Source organism: Balaenoptera physalus (assembly GCF_965194825.1).
Source record: "Balaenoptera physalus genome assembly, chromosome: 8".
In the NCBI taxonomy this organism is placed as follows: Eukaryota; Metazoa; Chordata; class Mammalia; order Artiodactyla; family Balaenopteridae; genus Balaenoptera; species Balaenoptera physalus.
In genome coordinates, this window is record NC_138887.1 from 62431140 (window position 1) to 62459099 (window position 27960).

The 27960-nt window shown below is 37.4% G+C and overlaps 2 protein-coding genes across 3 annotated transcripts in view; one reads left to right on the plus strand and one right to left on the minus strand.

Annotated features, from left to right (window-relative positions):
* Nucleotides 1–27960, plus strand: part of COL28A1 (collagen type XXVIII alpha 1 chain) — a 145155-nt gene that overhangs the window by 55206 nt on the left and 61989 nt on the right. The window contains 11 exon segments of the mRNA XM_082473923.1: nucleotides 981–1049; nucleotides 4386–4454; nucleotides 8617–8685; nucleotides 11345–11413; nucleotides 18514–18558; nucleotides 18562–18585; nucleotides 19345–19413; nucleotides 21892–21963; nucleotides 24696–24764; nucleotides 25289–25345; nucleotides 25349–25357. Coding sequence (XP_082330049.1) covers nucleotides 981–1049; nucleotides 4386–4454; nucleotides 8617–8685; nucleotides 11345–11413; nucleotides 18514–18558; nucleotides 18562–18585; nucleotides 19345–19413; nucleotides 21892–21963; nucleotides 24696–24764; nucleotides 25289–25345; nucleotides 25349–25357 — 621 coding nt within the window.
* C1GALT1 (core 1 synthase, glycoprotein-N-acetylgalactosamine 3-beta-galactosyltransferase 1) overlaps nucleotides 1–27960 on the minus strand; it is a 239440-nt gene that overhangs the window by 23939 nt on the left and 187541 nt on the right. The window contains exon 10 of one of the 2 annotated variants that reach the window (XR_014266425.1): nucleotides 20101–27877. The exons of the other annotated variant lie outside the window; for it this stretch is intronic. The gene's annotated coding sequence lies outside the window, so the exon portion shown is untranslated. Of the gene's footprint in view, nucleotides 1–20100; nucleotides 27878–27960 lie in introns of those variants that run through there. 2 annotated transcript variants of the gene reach the window in all.

Consider the following 27960-nt stretch of genomic DNA (forward strand, 5'->3'; position numbering starts at 1 on the left):
ATGAAACACTGCAAAGCATATTTCAGGGCATGTCTTAGTGACAGATTCAACTGTATGATATAATGATACACTCCTTCATAATAACCCACTCTGACTCATCAAAGAAAGAACTCATTATATTCAGTGTTGTTTTAGGGTTGACTGGACACAAATATACTCTGTGGTAACAATCAGAAGAACCCATTAGTCAGAATACTTCACTCCCCAACCAGCAAGACCAAATCGGAGTTTTCTGTATGTTCTTCTTGGGGCTACTTTGCAATGACGTGGGGCTACTTTGCAATGACGTAGGGCTTAAGTGAAGAAATTATGAATATAGAAGGACATTAAGGTGTGTTTTCCTGTTTCCTAGGTTTCCTGCGAATGTTCTTTGATTTTGCTCTCGGTTCATGAAATGTGTGCTATTTCTGATTGATCACATGGTTTGTTTTTCATACAAATGCACAGTGTTATGACTTCATTGATATTACATTACAACCAGAGCTATTCACATAGTTCATGTGACTCTAGAAGCATATCCAAGAAGATTTTCCATGAATTCTTCTAAAACTAAGTTTTCAATAAATGATTATAAATTCTGGTATAAAACATGTAATAAATAATTCAATCTTAGCAAATATTATTTCATACGCTGAGAGACAAATTTTCATTGTGTAATGGACCCAGTTATAGAAATGTTGAGGAAATGGAAGACTGATTCTGTTAGTTATAATATGTGATTGATCAGATCTCCCATTTCCAGATATATCTGATTATATTAGGAATGGAGCGCTTTTCCAACTTTAGTGGTGCTACAGGCGTTCTGCTTGGATAGATTCTATTTATGAATGTTAAGGCTAATTTTCTTTGGCAATTTACAAATCCTGGAGTTAGAATTACCCATCTGTAGTTAGCAGTGAATTTAGATGCTTTGAATGCTTGAACTGTTTTAAAATCCTGAATTTTATTAGTGCGTTAATATCCCTTCCATATACTTTCAGGGTGAAAACGGTTCTGAAGGACCAGTTGGCCCACAAGGATTAGAAGGCCCGTCAATCGAAGGGGACAAGGTACTGCAAAAGCGTGTATAATAGAAAGGATGCCAATACAATTATTTTTTTCATTGTTCTTTATGTATGTACATTTATGAACTATGTACAATCTGATGATCATACACCACAGGTATCCAGTTAATTATAAAGGCCTTAAAGACCAGTGCAAAGGGAAAGCTGCCAGAAGGGGAAGAGATACAAGAAATGTGCAAAAAACAGAGAACTCAAATCACTTTGGAGTCATTTATATGTCAATATCTAAGCATATCATTATATTATATATTATATTAAAATAACGGTCGACATTGATGATTATCTTGGGTGTTGTATTTCTACTTGAATTACTTATTCCTTTTATTTACTATTTACTGGTAGCTGTCTCTTCTGGGCATCTGTATTTAAATAGTAGAGACAGTGGCAAATAGTGAATTATACAAATTTTAGATGTCATACAATTCTTGGTTCAAATAGCTCAGCACTGGTGGTGTAACTCCACTTCCAAAGTACCTTAAAAATATGTAAGATGCTCTTTCTTCCTTTGGAGTACTGAGTACAAGAGAACTGTTGTGCTATGAGTTTAGTAAATTAACTTATCCAGGTATTGTTGACATGGCATTCGTGGTTTTACATCTGGAGCTCATGCAAAGAAAACACATTAAATATCAGAACATTATCACATAGTAATTGCAAAACTTTCATCTGCTATTCCCTTACCAAATCAATACTGTCTTCCCTTTCCCTTTTCCTTCCCCTTTCTTCCTTTCCTATTCTTTTATATTCTGTGATTCAAATGGCTAGATAAACACCTCTATGATAAGGACTCTCAAATATACACAATTGTTGCAGCACAAGGAAGTAGCTTTAATATAGATATTAAATGTAAGTAATAATACCCCAAAGAGGATCTCTCTTATTTTACTGAATATTTGAAGAAGAGTGATATGAGTTGGGTTTGGAGTTAGGGGGAGTGAACTTGAATCTTGCTTCTGCCATCTATCAGATGTGTGACTTGGAGTTACTTAACCTCATCTGGAAAATGGAGATGCTTACTTTCAGAGGGTTGTTGTGAGGATTAAATGAGATAAAGCATGAAAAGCATTTAGTGCACTGTCTGCCACATGATAAGCAATCAAGTTCTGAATCAGAATAGCCCAGCTTTGAAGTAGAACTTGAGTCCTTTACATGTTTCCATCCATGATATTTATTTAGACTAGGGAGTGACACAAAGTGAAACACTGAGAAGCATATGCCAGGACATGTCTTAATGACAGGTTCAGGTTTTTAATATTATATAAAGTAGGATCTAATGATGTGCTTTTGTTCATAAAAACATATTTATCTTAGCCCAGGCATTGGCAAACTACAGGGCAGGCTGCCTATTTTTGTAAATAAAGTGTTACTAGAACACAGGCACACCTGTTCATTTGGGTATTGTCTATGGCTGGTTTTGTACTACCAAAACAGCATCATTCGTTATGAAAGAGACCTTATTATGACCCAAAAGCATAAAATATTTACTATCCAACTGTTTAAGAAAAAGTTTGTAAACGCTGATGTAGTCTAAATACAACTGACATTAAAATAAGAGTATTTATTCATGTTGCCTGATCCAGGGGTCAATTCTTAGTTGCCAACTTACTTGACCTATCAGTAGCGTCCTCTGCTAGGATCGTCACCTTCTTGAAACAATTTCTTCACCTGATCTCTCTGGCTGCACCTTATCAGTCTCTACTGCTGGTTGTTCTTCATCTCTCTGACCTCTAATGCTTGGAGCCTCCAAAGGGCTCAGTCCTTGAACCTTCTCTCTTCCCTATCTACTTGTAAACTCACCCAGTCATGGCTTTAAATACCATCTATATACTGAGGGCTCCCAAATTTATGTCTCCAGCTCAGGCCCCTCCTGCCTACTTGATACCTCCATTTGGATGTCTATTTTAGGCATCTCAGGCTTAACATGTCCAAAACTAAGCTCCTGTTATACCCTCCCCCAACCTTGCTTCATCTCAGTCTTCTCCTTGTCAATAAATGACAAGTCTATTCTTCCACAAACCTCAAAAACATCCTAGGGTACTCTCAATCTGTAACAAATCCTGTTGGCTCTACTTTCAAAATCTATTTAGGATCTGAGCACTCCCCACCACCTTCACTCAACAGCCTGGTCCAGGCCCCCATCATCTCTCACAGGGACATCTCTTCAGTTTGTTCTCAGTACGGCTTCCAGAGTGAGCCTTTCAAGACTAAGTCAGATCTTTCAATCCTCTGCTCAAAACCCTCTAGTGGCTTCTCATCTCCCTCAGAGAAAAGCCAAAATTCTTACTATGGCCTAAAACACCCTACTGATTGTTCTGCCTGAGCCCACTGCCACGCTTCCCTGACTTCATCTTCTACCACTTCCCCTCGTGCTCACTAGCTCCAGCCACATTGCCTCCTTGCTATTTCTGGAATGTGCCAGGCATCACCCTTGCACTGGATGTTTGCTCTGCCAGGAATGCTTTTCCTCCAAGTTTCTACCTGGCTCATTCCCTCTCATCAGTGAGACCATCCCTGGTCAGCTTTTCCAAGACTGCAGCTGTCTCCCCTTTCCTCCATTTATTTTTCTCCTTAGCACTTATCATTATTAAACATACTATTTATTTCTTCTATCCATCTTGTTTATTATCTTCTGTTTCCTCTACAAAAATGAAAGCTCTATGAGGAAAGAGAGTTTTGACTGTTTTGGTCACGGCTATTTCCCTGTGTTTGGAACAGTTCCTGGCACGTAATGAGCGCTCAACAAATATTTGTTGAAACACACAGAGAATGGATGAATGATACTGTTCTTCTTACTGATAACTCTCACTTTATTTCCCAAATTTATTCATGGAAAGAGAAGGTGAGGTTCTTTAATTTTGCTGCACTTACCTTAGATAATTTCTTAATTTTAAAAATGCATTTTAGTAAGATTTGGAGGGAAAAGGTATTTAGAAATTTGAAAAATATTTTCCTTTAATTTCTCTCTCAAATATTTATTTTCTTGCACCCTATGAATTTTATACTTCTAAATATTTCTGTTATGATCCTAACAAGAAGTGTTTGTGTCATTATAATAACAATTCAGGAATTCTGGGTTCTTGTGTGAAAAATAAATATAAAGTGGGGCAAAGAGTCACCAGTTTAGACCAAATAGTGAAAACATCATTCACTATTTTGGCAAATTTGAACTACAAACTATTTAAAAGGAACGGTGCTTTCTAACTTTCTATGTGGAGCTTCTTTATGGTTTAAAGATAGACTTTAATCCAGCATAATTCAAGATTAGCATAGTATAAAATAATGAGGTTAGTTGTTATACTTCTGACTTTATTTTCTACACACTGGGATATGGGACCTGTGGGACCCCAAGGACCAATGGGCATCCCCGGAATTGGGAGTCAAGGGGAACAGGTAATCAATGCTTTCTCTCTTTCCCTTTTGTACAGAACATTCTGGCTTAAACCTGGTTTTCACTGAACGCCAGTACTGCAAACTGCTCTAAGAACATTTGATAGTGAAATTGCAATGGAATATATATCCAAAAGTGCATGTAGGGAAGGATATGATGGTTTCATGAGATTTTAGTTTTTAGAACTTCTAAAGACTTAAAAAATAAATAGTATGTTTCTTGGTGTTGTGACTTTTAACATTAAAGCCTAATTTACAGGACAAGAGTTTTGGAGCACTATCTTATATTTTTAGTTTCCCTTGGGAGCGACAATTTATTTACCTGTCAGTTTGTGTGTGTTTTTCCCCTTGAAGCTTTATGAATGTTGAAATCCCACTCTCTTCTGATGCCAGTAGATTAGTGTTTCCCACCCCCAGCCATGTAGCAATCTAAAAAACTATTAAACTTAAAACAAGGACCAGAATCAGAGGGAACCACTTTACTGAGGGGGCACTGTTCCTGAATAGAAGCAAACCACAGATAGGGTTTACAAATAGCTCTTGGTCCCTCTCGGTCAGAACAAAGGAAAGATCTGTGAGGCTATGTCTAAATTTATGGCTGGAATGACTTCCAAATTCTTCTGATCACAACTTTTGGAAAAGCAAGGCAATTTTGTTAGATTGAAATAATATGAAGAGGGGTTCCCTGGTGGCGCAGTGGTTAAGAATCTGCCCGCCAATGCAGGGGACACGGGTTCGAGTCCTGGCTTGGGAAGATCCCACATGCCGCGGAGCAACTAAGCCCGTGTGCCACCACTACTGAGCCTGAGCTCTAGAGCCCGCGAGCCACAACTACTGAAGCCCGTGTGCCTAGAACCCGTGCTCCGCAACAAGAGAAGCCACCGCAATCAGAAGCCCATGCACCGCAACAAAGAGTAGCCCCAGCTCGCGGCAACTAGAGAAAGCTGGCGCGCAGCAACAAAGACCCAACGCAGCCAAAAGTTAATTAATTAATTAATTAATTTAAAAAAAAAGAAATAATGTGAAGATAATATAACAGTACTATCTACCTACATAATCTCATTTAATCAAAGTGACCAACAAATGAAAATTTATGCTCAATGTCCTCCTGTGTAGAAAGTGGCAAAACAGTTTGATTAAAATTTATGATTATGGTTTGAATTATTCTCTTGCTTAGCAAACAAATAGTACTTCCTTTATCTAGGGTAGTGAGAGAAGGGAAGGATAAAAAAGGAGATAACTCCAAATCTCACTGTTGACATTAACTCTGAGTTTATTTCTAATCGTGTTCTAATTAATCAGTATTTTTATTGTTGTTAATCCAAGCAACAGCCAAGTTGGGGATTACTCCTATTTCCTTCCCCTTGGTAGAGGTGCTAGTATAATACATTAGGTGGATTAGGGTGCAGAAGAAGCCAGGATAAATATTTAGATAATATTTAGATAATAATTAAGAGTTGGTTTGTTTGGACTACACAAGGATCATGGTTTGACTATGCTGCCAGGCATTCTCAGACTTTGTAGTTTTTTTGCTGGTTTCAGCAAAACCGTTTCAGCTAGTTTCTGATCTTGGAAGTGACAGCGCTGTCACATCCTGGGTCTTGTGGTGTTCCTGGTGCTGAGTCACCACTGTGAGGCTGAAAATGAGGTTCAAAGAAAGCCAAGCCTTTCCAGATGGCCTGTCAATCTTGGACCTCCCACCTGCAACTCCCTGATGCCTTTAATACTGTTTCTTGGTGGAAGCTGTTGTTCTACAGCATGAAAAGAAAACAAAAGAAAAAAAGACCTCTTTGACTTTTGTTTTCTCACCCCGTTCTCTTTTCTTCCAAGAGAAAAAACCTTTTCCGGTATATGTGACCATATGGAGCTGGCCCCTACTGGATAGGAAATTGAATGGAATGCGTCATTTGTAAACTGAACAAGAAAAGAATTTGTTTACCTTTTTAAGACAAATGATTTAAATTCTACCTCAATTTAACCTCTATGCAGGCAGTTCCCCATTTTTCTTCTCATCCTTAATTTAACATGTTTACCCATTGAATTACTGTTATAATTAGATCTTCCCATTTGTCTTATAGACATTAATTTTCCCACTCATCTGTTTCTGGGGGAACTTCTGTTTCCAGCAACATGTGTACAGTATTTCTCAAGTGGCCTGCAGATTTTCACTAAATATTTGGAGGCCTGACTACTTCAAATCTCTTAAAAGTGAATCGAAATATAAATAACCACATATACCTGTGTACACACGTATATGCACACATATCCTTTGAATTTTGGGGGGTCTTGCATGCTACTTGTAGACTGTTGTAAAAGTCAGGAAGGATTCCTTCTTATAATGGTTCAATATAAATACTGAATCTTAGCTTCCTTAAGTTGTTTAGACTGCTCCATCTTCATCAACAGTTTAAAAATGAACAAACAGCTGTATCATCTAGCTGGAGAAAATGGGATAGCATTTGTAATAAAATAATCATGTATCTGTAACCATTATTTGCACAATCATGGCCTGTGGGGTGTAAACAAAACAAAATCTTAGTTTTTTCTCTCATCATCACTTTAAATTTTTTTCAGTGGGTAAAGTTTTTTCTTTTTCTTACCACAGAAAAAAATTACCAGCAGGCTACAGACTTTCCGTATCACTTTTAGGTAGTAATAAGTTATAGGATCACCTCTAAGTTTCAAATCAGTTTTAATTGTCTAATAAAAACTATCTAGTCAATGTATTAATCTTCCTTTTAATCTTCATTTATCTTGTACGAGCTGCAGGGAGAATCTGTTGTCCTTGGGATGGAATGTGCTTCTTACCCTCCCAGGCTGAATCAAGGATGGGAGGATGGGAGAGGCATGGAGGTTCTTTCTTGGCTGGTCTATTGTCAGATGGCTTTGGGTCCTCTGGTCTTGGCAGATGTTTGATGCTGACACTCTTCCTGGTGGGGCTCCTGCACTGCCCCTGCGACTGGCCCTCCTGGGACATGGATGAAGGACTCTTTCCCTCCAGCTGTTTCTCCCCATCAGCCTCTGCTTTTCCGGGGCTTTACTCTATACTGACTGTCTCTGTTGGAGTTCCATTACTCTTCTAGGTCCTCTTGGACAGGATTCAAAGCAGTTCCAGGTCAACTCCAGGCATCTAGAGTACATCTGGGCCACAGAAAAAAAAAACTCGTGTGTCCTTTGCACTGACAAACTCTGGATGCAAAGGCTGATCCCACCCCAGCCCTCTGCTGGCTATCACAGCCCATTTTAACTTTCTCAGGCATGAGTCAGACACTGGTCCACTGTGTTCCAAAAATAAAAATCAAGGTCTCCAAGTCGTTTCATTAATGTTCCCTGTCTAGAATGTGGTGAAGAGAGAAGCAAGCCAAACCCCTTCCATTTTCTCCAAGGAAAACACTTTATGAGACTATTTTCTCCAAAGAAGACCTTATTACATCCTGTCTCTTCTCCCTTTTTATACCCACAATGTGAATGAGAGTCAAGTATTAGACCGTTCTTCAGTTTGGTGTTTGCAGGCTATCGCTTCTTAGAGCCTAGGTCAAATTTTCAATTTCACATCCTGATAGATATTGCTTGGTACAGCTAGGATATAGGTTTGCCTGCATGGGACTGAGGTGAAATAGGTTAATAAGACGGAATTTTTATTTCTCTTATTTAAAACTCCAAGCTGGTGTGTTGGCTCCATTCGTCAGGGACTTCAGAGTTTCAGGTTTCTTCATTCTTGTTAGTCTGACATTCCAAGGGTGCTTTCCTCATCCACATAATCCAGGATAGCAACTATGCCTTCACTTCAGCAAGGGGGAGGGGGAACAAGGAAAGAGAAGGCATATCCTTCTTTAGCATGAACCAGAAATTGCCCAAATCACTTCATTCACATCCCATTGGCCAGCATCCAGTTCACCTGGCTGCAACAGGGATTAGGAAATATGGTCTTTATTCTAGGCAGCCATGCAGGTCAGTTAAAAATTCTCTTACTATGGAAAAATGGTAGAATGCATATTATGGTTCTACTAGCAGCCTCTGCCACCCATTCAACAAGTATTAATTGAGTATAAGTAATCAATTGTGGGATGTGAACTAAACTTTTACTTTAGAGGATTTGAAACTACTCTTATTTAAATTTCTTCTTAATTTCACTAATACTATTTTTAAAATTTTCATTTTAAAGGGAATCCAAGGTCCTATTGGTCCACCTGGTCCACAAGGGCCCCCAGGACAAGGCTCACCTGGTCCCAAGGTAACTTTCTAAATGAGAGAAGAGTTTAATCTATCTATATTCTGATTGTTGTTTTCTGGTCAGTGGCCAGTGCATTTGGAAGGCAGCAGAGGAAATGAACTTAAAAATGAGAGATCTCTATTTAATGCAAAATGTTCTAGTATTCCTAATGGTTTAGAAAATGTTATATGTATTCTTTATGCTCTTAGAAGCTTTCACATTCATCCCTCAGTATCTGCTGGAAGGTTGATTCCAGCACTCCCAGCCCTGCCCTATACCAAAAGCCGAGGATGCTCAAGTCCTTTATATAAATGGTGTAGGATTTGCATATAACCTACTCACATCCTCCTGTATTTTAAAAATCATCTCTAGATAACTGCTAATACCAAATACAATGTAAATGCTATGTAAATATTTGCCAGCATGCAGCAAATTCAGGTCTTTCTTTTGGATATTTTTGGAATATTTTTCCTTGAATATTTTCCATCCAAGATTGGTTGAATCTGCAGCCGAGTCCAAGCTCATACCACTTGCTGCACTACAGGCCAATAAGTCGAGAGACACAGTGTTGGGGAGAGGAAAAGCAACTTCATTCAGAAAGCCAGCAAACCAAGAAGATGGCATACTAATGTTCTAAAGAACCATCTTAATTTGGGGTAGAATTCAAGTTTCTTTTATTCTAGGGAAGGGGAAAGCAGGAGGGAGTTAAGATCAAGAAGAGAAGGGCGACCACAGATATCTGGGCGCCAGCAAGGGTCCGAGGAGGGTTGTGAAAACATTTTGTTCTTGGTTAGTTGACTTCAGTTGACCTGAGTCTGTCCCTGATGTTCCTATAAATCTTGATAAGACAATCGTTATTTTTGTTCATACTTCCTTATCTCTTCATGGGAGGTAAGTTTCGAGTAAGGGACTGTTTGCACAAATCTTAACCTGAGTCCCTTTAGTGATTAACATGTCTACATGCAGGGCTGAGCAGAGGCTTATGACTCAGAGGTTAAAGCAGCAGAACAGGTAGGTACAATATGGAGTCAGAGATGCCAAGCTTCTATAAACAAGAGGCAGGCGGTGGAGGGGGACCTTAGTTCCTGAAGAACAACTCAGGGATATTCATCAGATTGTTATGTCTGTCCCTTATGGAGGAAATAGTACTCTGTTTTATCGCTGAACTATTGTCATTACTTTTTTTGTTTAACTCCCCTTCCTTTGTTTTTGCATTCCCTCGTTTCACTAATTAGTAACTGCCTGTGCCTGCTCCTTAGAACTCAGGGAAGGCCCAGGAAATTAAAGCCGTTTTCTAGAAACAAGAAATGGGGGAAATGGAGGGGCTTTTGTACCTGGGAGGGCCCCACAGGGTCCTGCTCGATTTCAATCCCCCTTTTGCTTTTATACTATTCAGTCCTAAGGGGAACAGGGCAGACAAGAAATGGAATAAAGTTTTGGATAGAGAGGTTAATCACAAACTCAACAGAGGAACTCAATTTTATGGGGACTCAGTTTCAAATCCAAAGGCACAGACCGGTTGCTACCAAGGTGGTGGACTATATTTACACCATTTTAGTTTATTGTTTTTATTACTTTTACTTGTGAGATCCTGTTCTAGAAACTCAAGCAGTAATATCAGTAGAGGTTACCTGTGCGCTGGCTAGTTTTCATTCTCACTAACAATCCCACAGTAGGTCCAACAACCAAAACGTTTAGTTAAAGATATGGAGTCAGGGGCTTCCCTGGAGGCGCAGTGGTTGAGAATCCGCCGGCCAATGCAGGGACGCGGGTTCGAGCCCTGGCCTGGGAAGATCCCACATGCCGCGGAGCAACTAAGCCTGTGTGCCACAACTACTAAGCCTGTGCTCTAGAGCCTGCGAGCCACAACTACTGAGCCTGTGTGCCACGACTACTGAAGCCCGCGCACCTAGAGCCCACGCTCTACAACAAGAGAAGCCACCTCAATGAGAAGCCCGCGCACCGCAACGAAGAGTAGCCCCTGCTCGCCGCAACTAGAGAAAGCCGGCGCGCAGCAACAAAGACCCAATGCAGCCAAAAATAAAGAAATAAATAAATTTCTAAAAATAAAAAAATAAAGATATGGAGTCAGAAATAACCTAGCAAATAAAAATTTTTCTATGAACTTGGAAGCAAATTACCTTCTAAATTAGAACTATTATTTATCCCTTGGGGAGAGGCATGACACTTATTATTTAACCAGCTGTCCTTAATGTTGCTTCAAAGAATCACTGATCATTATTAAATAAATACTCCTCTGAAAGTACCTCCCTTTCCATAGATTCCTTCGAGAGTCCCATGTGAGAAGTAGCTCCGTAGAATACAGTTACTGTCCTTGAGATTTCTGATTTGAGCTCAATGGTGAAAGCTCAGGTTGTTCTCTCTCGTTATGATACTGCTTTTGATCAGCAGTAACCTTGGCTTCTCATGTGTCAATTTTAGTTGCTCTGGAATATAACTGCTTATCTTTTCCAAATATATATATATATTTGCCTGAAATATATTTATATTGGAATAGATACATGCACATATACACACACATATGTGAATAGAGCATATGAAACTCAGTTTTATCTTATTTTGCTGATATGTTTTGCTCTTAGGAGATCAAAGGTAGGTATATATTATTTTTCTTTTGCTGCTATATTCAAATACTCTTCAAATACTCTTACCTCATTAGGGAGAAGTAGGCCAGATAGGACCTACAGATCCTAGAGGACCATTGGGACTTGGAGTGCAAGGTCCAAAGGTGAGTTGTCTAAGCTGCTTGGAAGCATTTATGTAATATTATGTAAAGTTTCATTTATATCCAAATACAGATCATGTATGTATCATCTGTTATTTCATCAGAAAAGAGTCTGATGCTTAACTCGTATTGTTTAAGAAAAACCAAAATCTTAGTTTATTTTAGTGATGACTATTTATATTTTTATTTATTTATTAGCATTAGAGGTCCTCTTTCGGCACAGAGTGATTCTTTAAGAACATTATTGCCTGCCATATTATAAAAGCATAGGAGAATTTCAGTAAAGTTTACTTCTCTTCTTTTGTTTCGTGGCTGGCTCCTTCTCATCCTTCAGATCTCAGCTCAAAAGTTACTTCCTCAAAATTCATTTCCTAAATATAAAGTATGTCCACCCCACTACTGTTACCCCAGACTGTTATTTAAAAGCACACTGTTCGTTTCCCTTGCTTTTTACCACTGACCTCAAGTTGCATGTTTTTTGAATTACTTTTCATCTTACTACGCCCTCTAGAAACGCACTGCCCAGTATGGCAGCCGCTAGCCACAAGTGGTTACTGAATACTTAACATGTGGCTGGTATGAACTGAGGTGTGCTATAAATGTACTATACACTCTGGATTACAAAGCCTGGTACAAAAAAAAGAATGTAAACTATATGATTAATACATTTGTATATCGATTACATATTGAAATGGCAAAATTTCAGTTGTATTAGAGTAAGTAAAATATATTATTAGAATTGTACTTATCCGTTTCTTCTAATGTTGTAAATGTGGCTGTTAATATAATTACATATATGGCTTGCTTTATATTCTATTGGACAGTGCTACTCCACTGGGGCAGGGATTTTGTTTCCTTTTTTTCTTCTTTGTTACTGAATCCTCAGTTTGGGGGACAAAATAGGTACTCAATAAGTGCTGTCGAATAAATAAATGAATCCTATTTTACCCTTCACAATTTCTATAACTCATCCTGAAGGCATATAGAATCTGGCAAGCCATGCTGAGGATTAAAATCCATCATTGTTCTGCTGTCATTGACATGATTCTTATGAGAATTTGGGTATTAGAAGAATATGTAAGACACAGGTCTAAAACAAATATACATTTTACATAGATATAAACATAATTGCAAGAGACACAAAGTGTACTAATACAGTGATCATAGCTGCCACTTATTGAATGATTTTGATGTGTCACACAATGTGCTAAGTACTAAATATGCTAAGTACGTATATGTGTGTATATACATATACATACTAATTTATATCTATACATGTCTATAGTATATATATATGTATATATACATATTATGTCATCTAATGCCAATTTCAGAGAGGCCATATAGAGTAACAAGGCTACTAGGCAGTTAGACTACCTAAGTTCAAATCCCAGTCTTGCACTAGATGGATATATAATCTTAAGCTTCTCTCATTTTAAACAATGAAATACTTAAAATATACTCACTACTATAGAGAATAACAAAGAACACCCATGTATTCCACAACCCAGCTTTATCAAATATCAACATTTTGCAGCATGTATTCTAGAATTTTTTTAAGAAGAAGCATTACAGATATAGCTGAAGGCCTCTGCCTGTGCTCCCCAATCCTATTGCCCTGCCTCCCCTCCCCAGATGTAATCATTATCATGAATTTGGTGTTTATCATTCTTTCAAAGTTTTTATAATTTTCCCATATGTTTTTATGCATAAGCCATATATTGCTTTTTTTGGATTCTTGAACTTTACATAATATATCATTCTGCAATATATTTATACTCAGCCTTAGTTATTTGTGTTTTTATATGCTTTTAATTCATTCAGTTTAATTATTTTATGATACTCTATTGTATGAGAATACCTCATTTAAAATTTATGTTTTCCTCTTGATGGACATTTAAATTGCTTTCCATTTTGTGCATTTGCCAACAAGGCTGCCATAAACATTCTCTGGGCTTTCTCTTTTGTAAGGATACAAGTTTCTCTCATTAGCAGGATTGGAAGATCACAGAGTACGCAAGTTTTCAATTTTGATACTGTGAAAATCCTGCCCAGAATAAACAATGGGCAAAATGTTTGGACCAGATTACCCTCCTTCCAGCAACAGGTGAAAATGCTCTTTTCTCTACATTCTTGCCAGTATGAAGTGTGTAAAAATACATCTCATTGGTTCAGTTTTTATTCTTTGATAACTAACTGAACAGTTTTTGTGTGCTTAATGGACCTCGGTTTTTCTCTTTTATAAATTCCTGTAGATACTGATTTTTTTTTTTGATGTTGGGTGTTCCTTTCGTATTCATTAATAGCTCTTTATATATCTGGATAATAGTCCTTTGTTATTTGGGTTGCAAATCTCTTAGGCTATGGCTTGTGTTTTTCACTTAGAGTACTTTTCAGCATATACAATAGAAGTTTTAGATTTTGATGTGTTTCTATCCCTTTATGGTTTGGAATATTATTTAAAAACATTTCTTGACTCCAAAGTCATAATATATTCTTATGTATTTTCTTCTAAAAAATTTGGTGTTTTACTTTTTAAAATTTAGGTCTTTAAAACACTTGGAATTTATTTTTGTGGATAGGGCAATGTAGGGAGTCTATTTTTTCCCCATATGGATAACCAAATATCCCAGCATCAGTTATTAAATAGCCCATCTTTGCCACACTGATTTGTAATACCTCCTATGTCATATATCAAGTTTCTATATTTGTGAGGATCAGTGCCTGAGCTCTCTATTCTGCTCCGTTTGTCTATTTATATCTCTCAGTGCTATTACCTCTCTGTCTTGATTATGATAGATTTATAATGTTTTATCATCCACAGAGAAAATACTCTCATCTTCTTCCCTGGTTATTCTTAATTCTAACATATACATTTTAGAATTGGCTTGTCAAATTTGACAAATATCCTGTTGGAGTTTTTGAAATTGCATTGAATCTTTGGATTAAATATTGAGTCTTTCAAACCACAGAGTAAACCTCTCTAACTTTTTTAGGAAAATATTTGTCATTTTATCCATAAAGATCTTCTACTTTTTTAGTTAAAAAGGTACCTTGGAGAAATTTTTGCAATTGTGAGTTTTTTTTTTCTGTACCTTCCAATTAACTATAACAGGTGTATAGGAAAAGTATTGTTTTGTTATTGTTATTGTCTTGTTTTGTTTTGGTATATTGATTTTTGTAGCCAGTCAGCTGATAAAATCTCTTATTTCTAATTGTTTGTAAAGTCTCTTGCTTTTCTACTCCTTGTGTACATAAGCATACTGTCTGAAAATAAAAACAGTTTTGCCTCTTCCTTTTTAGTTCTTTTTCTTATTCACTTTTTATCATTTTACACTGCTAGGGTCTCCAGTGCAATGTTTAAAGGAAGTGACTTCAGAGGAAATGCTCCTAAAATTTCACTTTTAAGTGTGACATTTGCTGTAGGTTTTTTTTTTTTTTTAATATAAATTATTTATTTATGGCCGCATTGGGTCTTCGTTGCTGCACGCGGGCTTTCTCTAGTTGAGGCGAGCGGGGGCTACTCTTCGTTGCAGTGCGCAGGCTTCTCATTGCAGTGGCTTCTCTTGTTGTGGAGCATGGGCTCTAGGTCTGTGGGCTTCAGTAGTTGTGGCACGTGGGCTCAGTAGTTGTGGCTCACGGGCTCTAGAGCACAGGCTCAGTAGTTGTGGCTCACAGGCTTAGTTGCTCCGCGGCATGTAGGATCTTCCCAGACCAGGGCTCGAACCCGTGTCCCCTGCATTGGCAGGCGGATTCTTAACCACCAGGGAAGTCCCTGAAATCTATGCTTAACATGTATGAATAGTTTGTTATTATTTATTGCTAAATAGAATTCCATTGTATGGATATACCACTATTTGTTCATCTCTTCATCTGTTAATGGAAATTTTGGTTTTCTCCAGCTTTTGAATATTACAAATAAAGCTCTTATGAACATTTATGTACACGTCTTTGTATAGACATATGTTTTACATTTTTCTTGAGTAAATACCTAGGAGTGAAATGGCTGGGTCATACAATAAGTATTTAGCTTTTCAAGAAACTGCCAAATTGGTGTCCAAAAGAGTGTGCATTCTGTCTACTTTTTCACTGAGTATGGAATTCTAGATTAATGGCTCTTCCTTTTTTTTCCCCAGTACTTTCATGATGTTGGTCCACTGTCTTCTCGCACTATTTCTGATGAGAAATCTGTTGTGATCTATACATTTGTTTCACTACATAATGTCTCTTTTCTCTGGCTACTTTTGAGATTTTTCTATCACTGGTTTTGAGCCATGTGATTATAATGTGCCTTAGTTCAGTTTTCTTCATATTTCTTGTGTTTGGGTTTCATTGATCTTCTCGGATCTGTGAGTTACTGATTTCATCAAATTTTGAAAATATTAGGTTAGCATATCTTGAAATATTTCCCACCCTCAGCCTTCACCCAGGAAATTCCCACTTAAATTTAAATGCTTGGAGTTTTCTCACAGTTCACAGATGCTCTGCTCATTCTTATTCAGTCTCTTTTCTCTGTGTGTTTCATTTTGAATAGAGTTTATTGCTCTATCTTTCAGATTGTTTATCTTTTCTTCTGTGATGTCTAATCTGCTTTTAATTCTACCCAGTGTATTTTTATCTCATACTTTGCAATTTTCAACTCTAGCAGTTCAATTTATGTCCTTCTATATCTTTCATATCTCTATTTAACAAGTTTTAACTTTCCTTTAGTTTCTTGAATATATGGAATGCAGTATAATAACTGTTTTAATGTTCTTATATACGAATTCTATCACCTGTGTCATTTTCTGTGTCAGGTTTTTGCAGCTTTCTTTAATCCCTGATCATTTTTGATTCGCTGCCAAATATTGTGACTTTTACCTTTTTAGGTGTTAGATATTTTTGTATTCCTATAAATATTTTTGAGCTTTGTTCTTAGATGCTTCTATACTACTTGAAAACAGTTTGAGACTTCTGGTCTTGCTTTTAAGCTTTATTAGGTAGGACAAAAGCAGCATTTTAGTCTGGGGTTAATTTTTCCCCACTACTGAGGCATGACCCTTTTTAGAACTCTAATCTATGCCCTCAGCACTGTGAAGTTTTCTTTCTTGCCACTGGGAGCAGGCACTGTATCTCTCCTGCTGTCAGTTCTCTCTGCTCCTTTAAACTGGTTGTTTTCTTGGCCTTGGGTAGTTTCTTCACTCTGTGCTGAACAGTGTTCACCTAAATACTCAAGGTGGACGCTCAGCAGATCTTCATAGTTCTCTCCATGGCACTCCTTCCTCTCTGGTAATCTATTGTGTGAATTTGTGATACCTTGGCTTACCCAGACTCCTACCTTTGTCTCCTTAAATTAGAAAGACTTCTGAACTTTCCCTGGGTTCTCTCTCCCTGCACCATGGCCTGGGAACTTTACCCAAACAGTAAACTTGGGAAATTGTAATTTTCACCTATTTTGTTTCCCCTCTCTCAGGAATTATTATCCTTCGTTACTTAGTGTCTAATGTCTTGAAAGTCATTGTTTCATACATTTTGTCTGCTTTTTTAGTTGCATCAGGTGGGAAATTAAATCTAGTCTCTACTGTTCCATTTTGACGAGAACCTTAAGTTGCATCCTTTTTCTTAGATAGACTGGTCTGTGATTTTGTTTTCTTATCTTGTTGTATGACTTTTTAAATCAAAGTTTTATTAGTCTCATAAAGTAAATTGGGTAGACTTCCCTCTTTTTCTATTTTTCAGAACTATTTGTATAAGAGAGGGAATATCTCTTCTTCAGATGTTTAAAAATTTGGTAAGGTTTGACTGTAAAACCAACTAAGTCTGTGACCTTGGAGGGAGAGGAAGTTCCAGACTTGCAATTACTGATTCAATTTCTTTAATGGCATTGGTTTATTTAGCTTGTTCATTCCTTCTTATGTCATTTATGTAATTTATATTTTTCTTGAAGATTATCCATTTATTAATGTTTCCAATATATTTGAAATTGTCACAGAAATTTTCTATGATCAAAAAAAATGTTACTATGGATATAATTATATTCACCTTTCATTCCTAATACTGTTTTTTATGACTTTTCTTTTTTAATATTAATCATTACTGCTAGAAGTTTATTTTCTTAGTATTTTTAAGTATTACCTTTTAATTTTGTTACTCTTGCTTTTTGCTTGCAAGTTTATTATTTTCTGCTGTCATCTTTATTATATCCTTCTATTTATTTTTAGGTTCACTGTGCTTTTTTTCACTAGTTTTTATAATTTAGCTGAAATGACTTTCAATTATTTTCAATATTTTTTGCTCTTAATAAATGCAGTAAGGACACTTGTATACTGTTTAAAAGTAGCATGTGTTTTCTCTGAACATTTTAAAGGACTTGTTCTTAATCACAAATTAACTGGAAAGTGAGTAGAATGATTCAATATTAGAGTTGGAAGCAATGTTTGGGTCCCAATGTTTTCATTTCATTTTTATATGTTTTTTTTCAGGATTGCTGTCACAAATTACCACAAACTGTGGCTTAACATAATAGAAATTTATTGTCTCACAGTTCTGGAGGCTAGAAGTAAAAAATCAAGGTGTCTGCAGGGCCATACTTCCTCCAAAACCTATAGGGAATCTTTCCTTGCCTCTTGGCCTCTGGTGGCGGCCAATCCTTGGAATTCCTTGGCTTGCAGCTACAGCACTCTAATCTTGGCTTCTGTTTTCACGTGGGGTTCTCCATATGTGCCTGTCTTCACATTATGTTTTCCTCTTATAAGGACACCACTCACATTGGATTAGGACCCACCCTAGTTACCTCATCTTAACTTGATTACATCTTAACTTGATTACAAAATAAGGTCCATTCACAAGTGCCAAGGGTTAAGACTTCCAACATATCTTTTGGGGGAGGGGACTGGTCACAATTTAACCCATAACAAACAACATGACCCAAAACTGAGACCCAGAGAGGTTAAGGAACTTGCCCGAGGCCAAATAGTTTAATGACTATTAATTACTCTTCAGATTTCCCTGCTCATAGGATTTTCTCAGGTATTACAAGATGTAACCAATTTCGAGTACCTCAGAGGGGAGTTTCATGATAAATATGAACTTCTGGGAGATAAAAATCTTTGCTCATCCACCAGGGGGAGCCAGGCTCAACAGGGCTCTCAGGACAGCCAGGAGTACCGTGAGAAGATGGAGCTACAGGGAAGAAGGTAACACTGCTTTTCATATTATTGGTGTAAAACTATTGAACCACACTATATCTTGGTCCTGCAGAAGCTCAAATTAAACCATTCAAGACAAACTTAGTCTTTTCAAGAAAAAAAAAAATCCCACAACTCTTAATTTCCTTTTTCTCTTAGTTCAGATAAAAGAGCGCCAATTCAAAGCCTGAGTAGTATCTCACACCCTCTGCCTTCTCTCTGGTATTTTGGCCATGGTATCCTCCAGTGACTTAGTCCCTTTGGGATTCCTAGAAAGCACTTTTATTTAAACTTACAGAAAAACACTTTTTTCTTTCCCCTCCAAAAGGAGAGTCTCTAAATGCGTTCAGGAAGTAAGGCAACTCTAAAGATTTCCTGAAGTATTTTGAGTTGACATTTGAAATACTCATTTTTCAATATAAGTAGTGGAAAGCAGCAGATGGAAAGGCTGAAGGTCCTTCTTGTTTTTTAAAAAAACAAACCACCAAATCTGAATGAGGAGCCAAAAGAAAGTGAGCTTATTGCTTTGGCAATTGGCTGGGAAACTGGACTTTTTCATGATATTTCAGCTGCTCTGAGCTAAACTGGAGTTTGATATTAATTTATTCAAGTTGGTAAACTTCCAACTTAATTTTGAGACTAGAGTGAAGGTCTGGTCTGTACTGGAGGATTGCAGCAGAGACTCTACGGGCTGTAAGAAGAGACAAGGTGGGTGTGTACATACTGTCTATGGAGGGTCAGCTAAGACATCAGTGCCATTTTCTCTAGGGAGAAGCGGGGCTTCCAGGAGCAACAGGCCCTGAAGGACCACCTGGAAAAGGACAACCTGGCCTCAAGGTATGGAACTGACAGTGGTAGGGGAAGGGAAGCAGACTGCCTGAGTTCTGGTCCTGATACTAAGGAGCCATCTTAGGAGAAATTTGATGTTATTCTTGCTATGTCAAAGGTGTTTACTTCTGGCTCAAAATTATGGATACCAGCTTTTGAACTTTTATAAGACAGCAAGTATGTTTTGTTCATTTTCATTTTCCTAACATCTGTCATTAAGTCCCAGCTTACAGGAAGAGTTCAACACATTTTCTTAATAAACAGCCAGACTGACATTTAAAAAACACATAGTAAGGGAAAAGAAGACTTGAGATACATCAGTGAGACGTCAAAGTCCATAAATTTTTTTTCAAATATTTATACAATCTCACAGAGTAATAAGAAATATAACCTTATTAAGTGGTACTTTCACAACATGGAATACATTTATTTTATACATTGTAGAAATGCTAGTTGAATAACATCTTTATATGTCAAGATGAGAATATCCAAATTCATCAATAAGACCATTAGTGACATTATCTATAGCCTCTAAGGTGTCAGATGTTCCTGCATTTCTTATGTGCGGTCATCAATGACCATATAAAGATTCTGAAGAATTATATATGAGTAAAGTAAAAATAAAATCCATATACTTATTAGTGTTCTGTTTATAATTCTATTAAAATAGTAACTGATAGCTTAGATGTTTATGCCTTCTGAAAATATTGGCTAAGATTGAGTTGTTAACCTTAAATGTGAAAAACTGAAATATAAATATATTTGTAGAATTACAAACATTTTAAATAATTGACTAACCAGACTCTGAGATCTATTTTTGGTGGGGTGAGAAGCAGGGAGTAAAAACATGAACAGAGAATCCCTTTTCAACATGATGCAAAAAATACTTTTAGAAATGATTGCCTATTAACATTCATGAGAACTAACATTTTCTTGAATATACTTTTGGAAAAGAGACCCTTGGAGTTATAACTGAAGCTGTGGGAATGAATGATAGCTCTGAGAAAGAGAGCTAAGGTTTGAATCCCACATTTTACAGTAGCTGGAGAAAGAGCATTCAGAACAGCATGAAGATAGGCAGAATGCATAGTAGTACCATGTTAGAGAAACCAAGGAGAAAGGGTTTCAAGAGGAAAGCAATGGGTGGTGTCAAACAGACCAGCAGAGCAAGGAGAATATGCATTGACTGGATTTGTGGCTTTCAGGTGATTCGGGGCTTATGGAAGGCTATTGGAGAAGAGTGGTAGGAATATGTTACATATCCAAGGTATGTTATTGTTCAGTGTTGGCACTTTGTAATAATAGTTGGATTCTTACTGTTGGCTTCTGGGATGATTTAGGTCAATAAGTTCAATTTGGTAGTTAACGGGAGAAAATAAATAGTTGTGGATAGATTTCATTTCTGTTGGCATTAATAATGATACAATAAGTTATATTCAATATTTGGACATTCAACAGGTTTTTTTTAAATTACCTGTGTCACTACTCTCGATTAGTATGCGTATTAGGGAGTTCTTTGCATGTCTGTGGATTCTACAGGTCACCTTTTCTTCTTAGTGAAGTGTCTGCATTGCCGATGACCTTGGTAGAGTCCAGTGGTTCTCAAGGTGCAGTCCCTGGAAGAGCAGCACCTGATGCTGCTGTCAGAAATGGAAATTATTGGACCCCAATCCAGACCTATTAAATCAGAAACTCTGGATGTGGGGCCCAGCAATCTCCAGGTGATTCTGATGCATGCTGAGGTTTGAAAACTGGAAAACTGTGGTATAGTCATTTATGTCATATATATTGAATGGCCTCGGCTACAAACCCCGAGGAGTTCTTTTGCTGAGCTAGACACAAACTTAGGTATGGTGCCTTGCAGTTGAACCCTAGTGTAAGGATAGTTCTGGAATTCTCTGAGGCTTCTGGCTGAAGGTAATACAATTCTTTGGGGGTAGCATTGGTGTACACAACCCTGCTGGGGAACACTAGGCAATTTCTAGCTCTGCGCCAGGTTAATGCTCACTCATCTTTCTACCAGCTGAATTATTGGCCTCCTTTGGGAGAAAGAACTAGACTCTCCACTGAGGAAGAAACAAGGCTGGATTTTTAAAATGTCTTATTTTATATTTTAAAACTGATATAGCACAGAAGCTGAAAAACAGCATGACAAATCATAGATGGCTTTCTTTTCTGAAACTGACTGTCTGAAAATCATCTGTTAATAGACCAAGGGGGCAAAAAAACTGTAAAGTCAAATCAAAGGCCCCAAAGGAAGATACTGAACATAGAGTTTAGAAAATACTAAATCATACTGAATAAATGAAGACTGAACAATTCTGAAGTCATCCAATCTGTTCAGGAAGATCGACAAACCCTGTGCAACTGAGCTGGGCTTGGGGAACATCACTTTAAAGTAGGTATTCATTGAGAATCTGGCCATGATATAACATTAAGGAGGGTCTGATAATAGAACAACTATATTTTTATTATAATTTCTGTCAGGGTGATGAAGGAAAGAAAGGGAGCAAAGGAAATCAAGGACAGAGGGGATTTCCAGGGCTCAAAGGACCAAAGGTATGTTTCTTATACTCTCATTTTTGCTTTGGGGAGATTGTAATTGTGCCTGGTTTTAATGGAATATTAGATTTCCACGGTTTTCCTCTCAACAAATACAAAACAAAAGCCCCCAAATGAAAAAGGCTTTAGAAAACACACTATTTCAGACCATAATAGAATGGAATAAAGAGATTGCATAAAACATGTGATCTTCATTGAAATATTCATTCTGCTAGGAGAGAATCTGTGTGTCAGTCCTCTCTAGTAATAGCAAAATATTCAGTAGTTGGGATAAAGTTAGGACCATAGAAGGTATCAATTCTCTATCATCTTGTTTTGCTGAATAAGAACAAAAAAGCCCCAGACTGAGAGGCAATGCAGTGAGGATGAGGAGCAGGGCTTCAGAAGGCAGGAGAGTGGGATTCTCGTCCTCCTCCACCCCGGAACTTCTGGGGGCCAGTCAACTTCAACCGTACAAAGAAAAGAGTAATAGTATCTATTTCACAGGGTTGTTGCAAAGACTTAAAAGAGTGAATAAAGAACTTAGCATGGTTCCTGGCACATCGTAAGTGTTCAATACATGGAGTTATTCAGAGAGGAAAAAGATCAATATGTGAAATGGAAAGTAGGGCATATATGTCCTGATAAACTGTCCGAGACAGGGTGCTGAGGAAGAAGTAAGGAAATTGTGAAGCAAGAAATTAGATACGTGTCCTGACTAAGCAGGAGAGAATATGGAGGTCATCTGGACGTGTCAGGAAACAGAAATTGCACACCTGAGAGAGTTCAGGGCTCTAGGAAGACGCTAATTGTAAGAAAGAAACAGGGAGTTCTGTTCAAGGACCAGACTATTAAAGAACAACTAAAAAAAAGGGTACCAGCAAGATACGAGCAGGTACAAAAAAATAAGGCATCCCCTATAGACCAGTAATTCTTAAACTTCCAAGTCATCAGTATTGCCTGGGAGCTTGTTACAAACCCCTATTTCTTGGTGCCACGCCTAGAGATCTGGATTTAGTATGTGGGTGGGTCCCAAGAATCTGCATTTCCTAAATAAGTGTCTTCTGCTGCAAGTAGTTCAAGGAGCACATGATGAGAAAAGCCATTATATAGGAAATGTGTTGGATTAGTATTAACAGTGATTACTCTATGTCTTAGTTACGCTGACTCAACGTGAATATTTTTCTGTATTTTGAAAGAAAGTTTTTTCTGATAAAGAATTGCCGTATTTCAAAACATACACCTAAATAAGGGTCTTTAAAAGAATTGTATACTTTCTATGTATACAATTTTGTAGTTAAAAGTAATTGGCTTCTCTTAAAAAAAGCAGAATAGATTAAATCTAGAAGCATCATTTTGCTTCACCTGGTTTTAGTGAATATTTTAACAGGTTAATGTTTTATCCCTTTGCCATGGGATTGAATAGGGTGGTTATCTGTTGCCAGAACCCTGGCCGTGTCCTGTGCCATTGCCATACAGGTTTGGAATTAAGGACTGGCACATACAGGCCTCGGCATCACTTGGCCCCAGCGGCCAGTGTGCTCAGCCTGTTGGTCGTATTATGGAATCAGCACAGGGGGAGGCCTCAGCTGTGAAGATGGAGGTGGCTTGGGGCAGGACTCATCCCCAGTGCGTCTGACTGATAGAGTCCCTCCTGGAGGAAGCAGGAGGACCAGATGGTCAATTCTCTAAGGCAGGAGGAGGCCAATTTTTTGGTAAAGGTACAGTGAGCAAATATTTTAGGCTTTTTGGGCCAAGAAGCAAAATTGAGGATATTACGTGGCCACCTATTTAACAATCATTCAAAAATGTGAAAACCATTTTAAAATGATTGTTATATAGGTGCTGCACAGTAGAAATTAATGCAACATTATAAATCAAACATACTTCAATAAAATAAGTTAAAAAAATAAAGACAATTGCTTTGCACAGTGTTTTAAAGTGCAGTAGTGGTACTTATATCAGAATCACCAGAGGTGCCTCATAAATATTCATATTCCTGGGCCCAGCCCCTAGACCTATTGAAATAAAATCTCCAGGGATGAAACCCTGGACCCTATATTTTACCAGACTTCTCTAATGATTTCTCTGTTCCCTAAAATTTGAAAATCACTGATCTAGAACCAGGTAGGACAGAGACATTGCTTGTTGTTCCAGACTGAGTCTTTATTGAGACTCACACTGAGACAAAAAAAAAAAAAGAGAAATGTTTTAATTTTCCTGTTCAAAATTTCATTTTTTTAAACCATAAACTCTCTACTTTTAATAAGGGACGTGAGATACCATACAATGGAAGACTGATATACTGTGGACCATAAAATAAAATAACAAAGGAAAAAGTTGTAAACTAGAAGGAACATTATTTACCTACCAAGTGTACTCAAAAACTTACACTAAAGGTATTTGTTATAATGGAACAAATATTTCCCTCTGAGCTTCCTGGCATACAAACACAAAAGTGAATCACCACGAATTGCATGATTTTTATTAGCTAATAAAAGGATGCACAAGAGAGAGAAATTTCCTATTACTCAGGAATTAACTGAATGCATTTATTAAAGGGAGTGAAATTTTAATCATCAACAGCTTTAGTAGTGGCTTAACAAAGATGCTCAAATATTTTCACATTGGTCTGTGAAACAGGTCACAATACTTTAAAATGCTGGAAATACATTTTTATATTTTTTAATATAATTCCTGTATATGGTTTCCTTGTTTGACATGTAACGGGTATTTTGCTCTTTTTTTAGGGTGATCCAGGGATTATGAGCCCTTTTGGGATGCCTGGAACATCAATTCCGGGACCACCTGGGCCAAAGGTATGCATTCTTGGGAACAGTTTTTTTCTTTTACTTGGGTCTTTGGCATTTGGAGTGGAAAAGGCCAGCAGCAAATGTAAGATTAGAAACCAGATTTCTTGCTCCTAGTCTTGAACTTGTCACTTTACCTTGAACTACCTCCCTTAAATCCTAGACCCTAAAGCATGTAAGAATTTATTGCATTTGTTCAGAATAATCTGCTAATCAGAAAGTCTGGCAGAAAAGAAATCCATTCAGATATAAGAGCATTCCCGGACGTTTTCACAGTCTAAATATTTGAGTCTAGAGAGCCACCTATTATTTCAGTGGCCTTTCTCTGAACAGCTTAGTAGTCTTTACTGACAGTTTTTATTTGCTTACGATTTGAAACTCTCCTCAAATACATTAGAAGATGTACTCTCTCAGGATCTGATTCTAGTAGATTAAGCCCTTTATAATTGGCCAATGGCTTTTTTGCTCTATGCCATTATGGTTTCTCATAAAATCTAAAGCCTGAAACTGTGAACATTATTTGAAATGTACAGGGAGATAGAGGAGGACCTGGGTTTCCTGGATTTAAAGGAGAACCTGGAATTGCTATTTGAGCACCAAACGTATCCTTTATTCATGTTCTTTCGTTTTTTTTCCTGTATGTGAGAGAAGTGAAAGTAGATTTAATGCATCATAAATTGATGATTGTGATTGTTCTACTTGAAGTCTCTACGTTGATGAACTGAAATGTAAGAACACACTATTCCCTTTTTAAAAAATCAAGCTAGCAGATCATTTATTTTTCATAAATGTGGGGGATGATAGCTCCTCTGGTAAAATGTTTGCTGACTAAACAGTTGACTGAAAATGCTCTTTTTGTAGTATCTTTGATATGAGATTATATGGCCTCTAGCCTCCTTCATTTACATATTAATGGCCAATGTATCTCTTCTGTAAAACAATGTCCAAAAAGTTCATGTTTGGAAACTTTACTGAATCAGATTTCCCTGCTTTGTTGTCCATCTTTCAGAGTTATTTCAAATGAAAATGCAAATAATTATAGAAGACAGCTTTAAGTAATCAACACTTTTTTCCCATGGCAACAAAGTACCATTTCCCTCCTCACATAAAACCCAGCATCAAGCAAAATTCTACATTCCAAATGTCAACAAGCACATCCCTGTTTATGAGAACAGGCTTTAGGGCTCCATAATCAGCACTTATTAAATTAGTAGCATGTTGTTATGTAGCTTTGAAGCTGGCTTTAGTTTATCAGATTGTCTCTTCTAGATGAAAGGGTTCAAGTACTAACGTCAGTGATTTTCAAACTTCAAAAAAGAAAACTTAGAACCATCTTTGAAATATAATGCAAAACCTATTATATACTGACATAAGTTGGAGTGGTTCTTTTTGAAGGATGAGGTAAGATCCTGACCTCTGCTGTTCTTAATCACTTTAAGGGTCCTCCTTCCTAGAGTGATGATCTTCTGGCTTATTTGAGACAGAAGAGGTTTCCGGGATGTGGCATTTTCGAGCTAAAACAGAGAATGTCCTGGGCAAACCAGAACAAGATGGTCATCCTTCTCCCCAGACTCTGAGGCACATAGGAACCCAAGATATGTAAAAATTCTATGGAAAACCAAGTTATGTATGACTCAAGGAAAAAATTCCAAATTTCCTAATGCTAACACTACAGATATAACCTCAATCAAGAACATTTGGGTGACATTTTTCATATTGTTTGGTAACTTCCTGAATCTGTGTATTCCTAGGTCCGTGATTTAAAGTTACTTCTCTCTCCTTATACTAGTCTTTACAATAGAAATAAAATCTAATTAAATGTGCAGCCGGGGTTTAAAAGCTCCACCTGTTTTCTAGTGATCATTATTAGGCATCGTTGGTGATAGTATCTAAAGTTATTTGCCTCTTCAATCAATTTCCTAATCCCTTGGCCTCTAATGATACTCTTTCTGCCATTCTTCCCTAATGCATTGGTTTTTAAGCTCTTGGAGGGTTAAATGTCTGATAAAAGTTTTGGCACGTTAAATTCAGTTTTGTGTATCACTTCAGGGACCTCCCAGATTTTTTTTAAAGCCCATTTCGAAACACCTGATTAAGATTTCTACCCTAATTCCTGTTGAATGAGAGAGACACTTCCAAGTGAATCACTCTGCAAGACATTTTGTTGAATCCAGTGCAGAAAGACCAAGTGGCAAAATTCCATCCATAGAAATACTGTGAGGCGTCCAAAATAAAAATCTGAGCGAGAACACTGCCATTTCCCCGCCCCCATTAACATTAGAAGTAACAAGCTAACTGAAATTTTTGTAGGAGAGAGGACAAAGATCCCTAGGAAAAAAAATGTTCAAAAACTATGAATGTTTCAGTGGCTTTTCCCCCACTCTGGGTGCCAGAGGATAAACAATAACAGCTGCTGATAATTTGTTATAGGCTTGGAACTTAGAAATGAAAACTGAAAGTGAATTTTGTTTCCAATTCTTTTCCGTTCAACTTAACCAGGAAGCAGTTACTGCTTCGTTTTGTTGCTGGTCTGCTCCCTGTGTAAGCATGCAGAGAAATGGGCATCTTATTTTGGGACCTGTCCCATAGAAAATGTTTAGCATTTTAACCTTGAACATAATAGGAATAGTATAATAAATTGCTTCTGAGAAGTGACCATTTCCTTAGTGGGGAATACACCAAAATTCACCTCTCCAGAACAATTTGTTTTTTCTCTGTCATACAACTTTAAGAGATCACCTTGGGTTTTTGTTGATGATAAATTGTACCTTAAGTGTTTATAAGTGGCCACATGTTTTCTGAAGATCATTCTTAAGAACGTTAACCACATAAAGCCAGTCTCTTTGTTTTAATAGGAAATAACAGCTATTGCATTCATGATTTTCAAAATCAATTTAACTTTCGTATTGCTTAAATGGCTTGAAGAAATTTTTTTCCCAATCCTTCATTCATAGGAGTAGAATCAGGAGCAGTTTTGGGGAGTTAGATTTTGGGCAACACTTTGGCTTGGAATAATGGCGGTTTGATTTCAGTGTTTGTTTGCACATAATACAAATATTAAGAATCCTGATACTTCTTCCAATCTTGGAAAACAAAGGTCTGTCTGTTAGTAGAGCTTCCTCCTAATGCGGAAAAACATAAATATTTAAAAACGTGGGGCTTCCCTGGTGGCGCAGTGGTTGAGAATCTGCCTGCCAATGCAGGG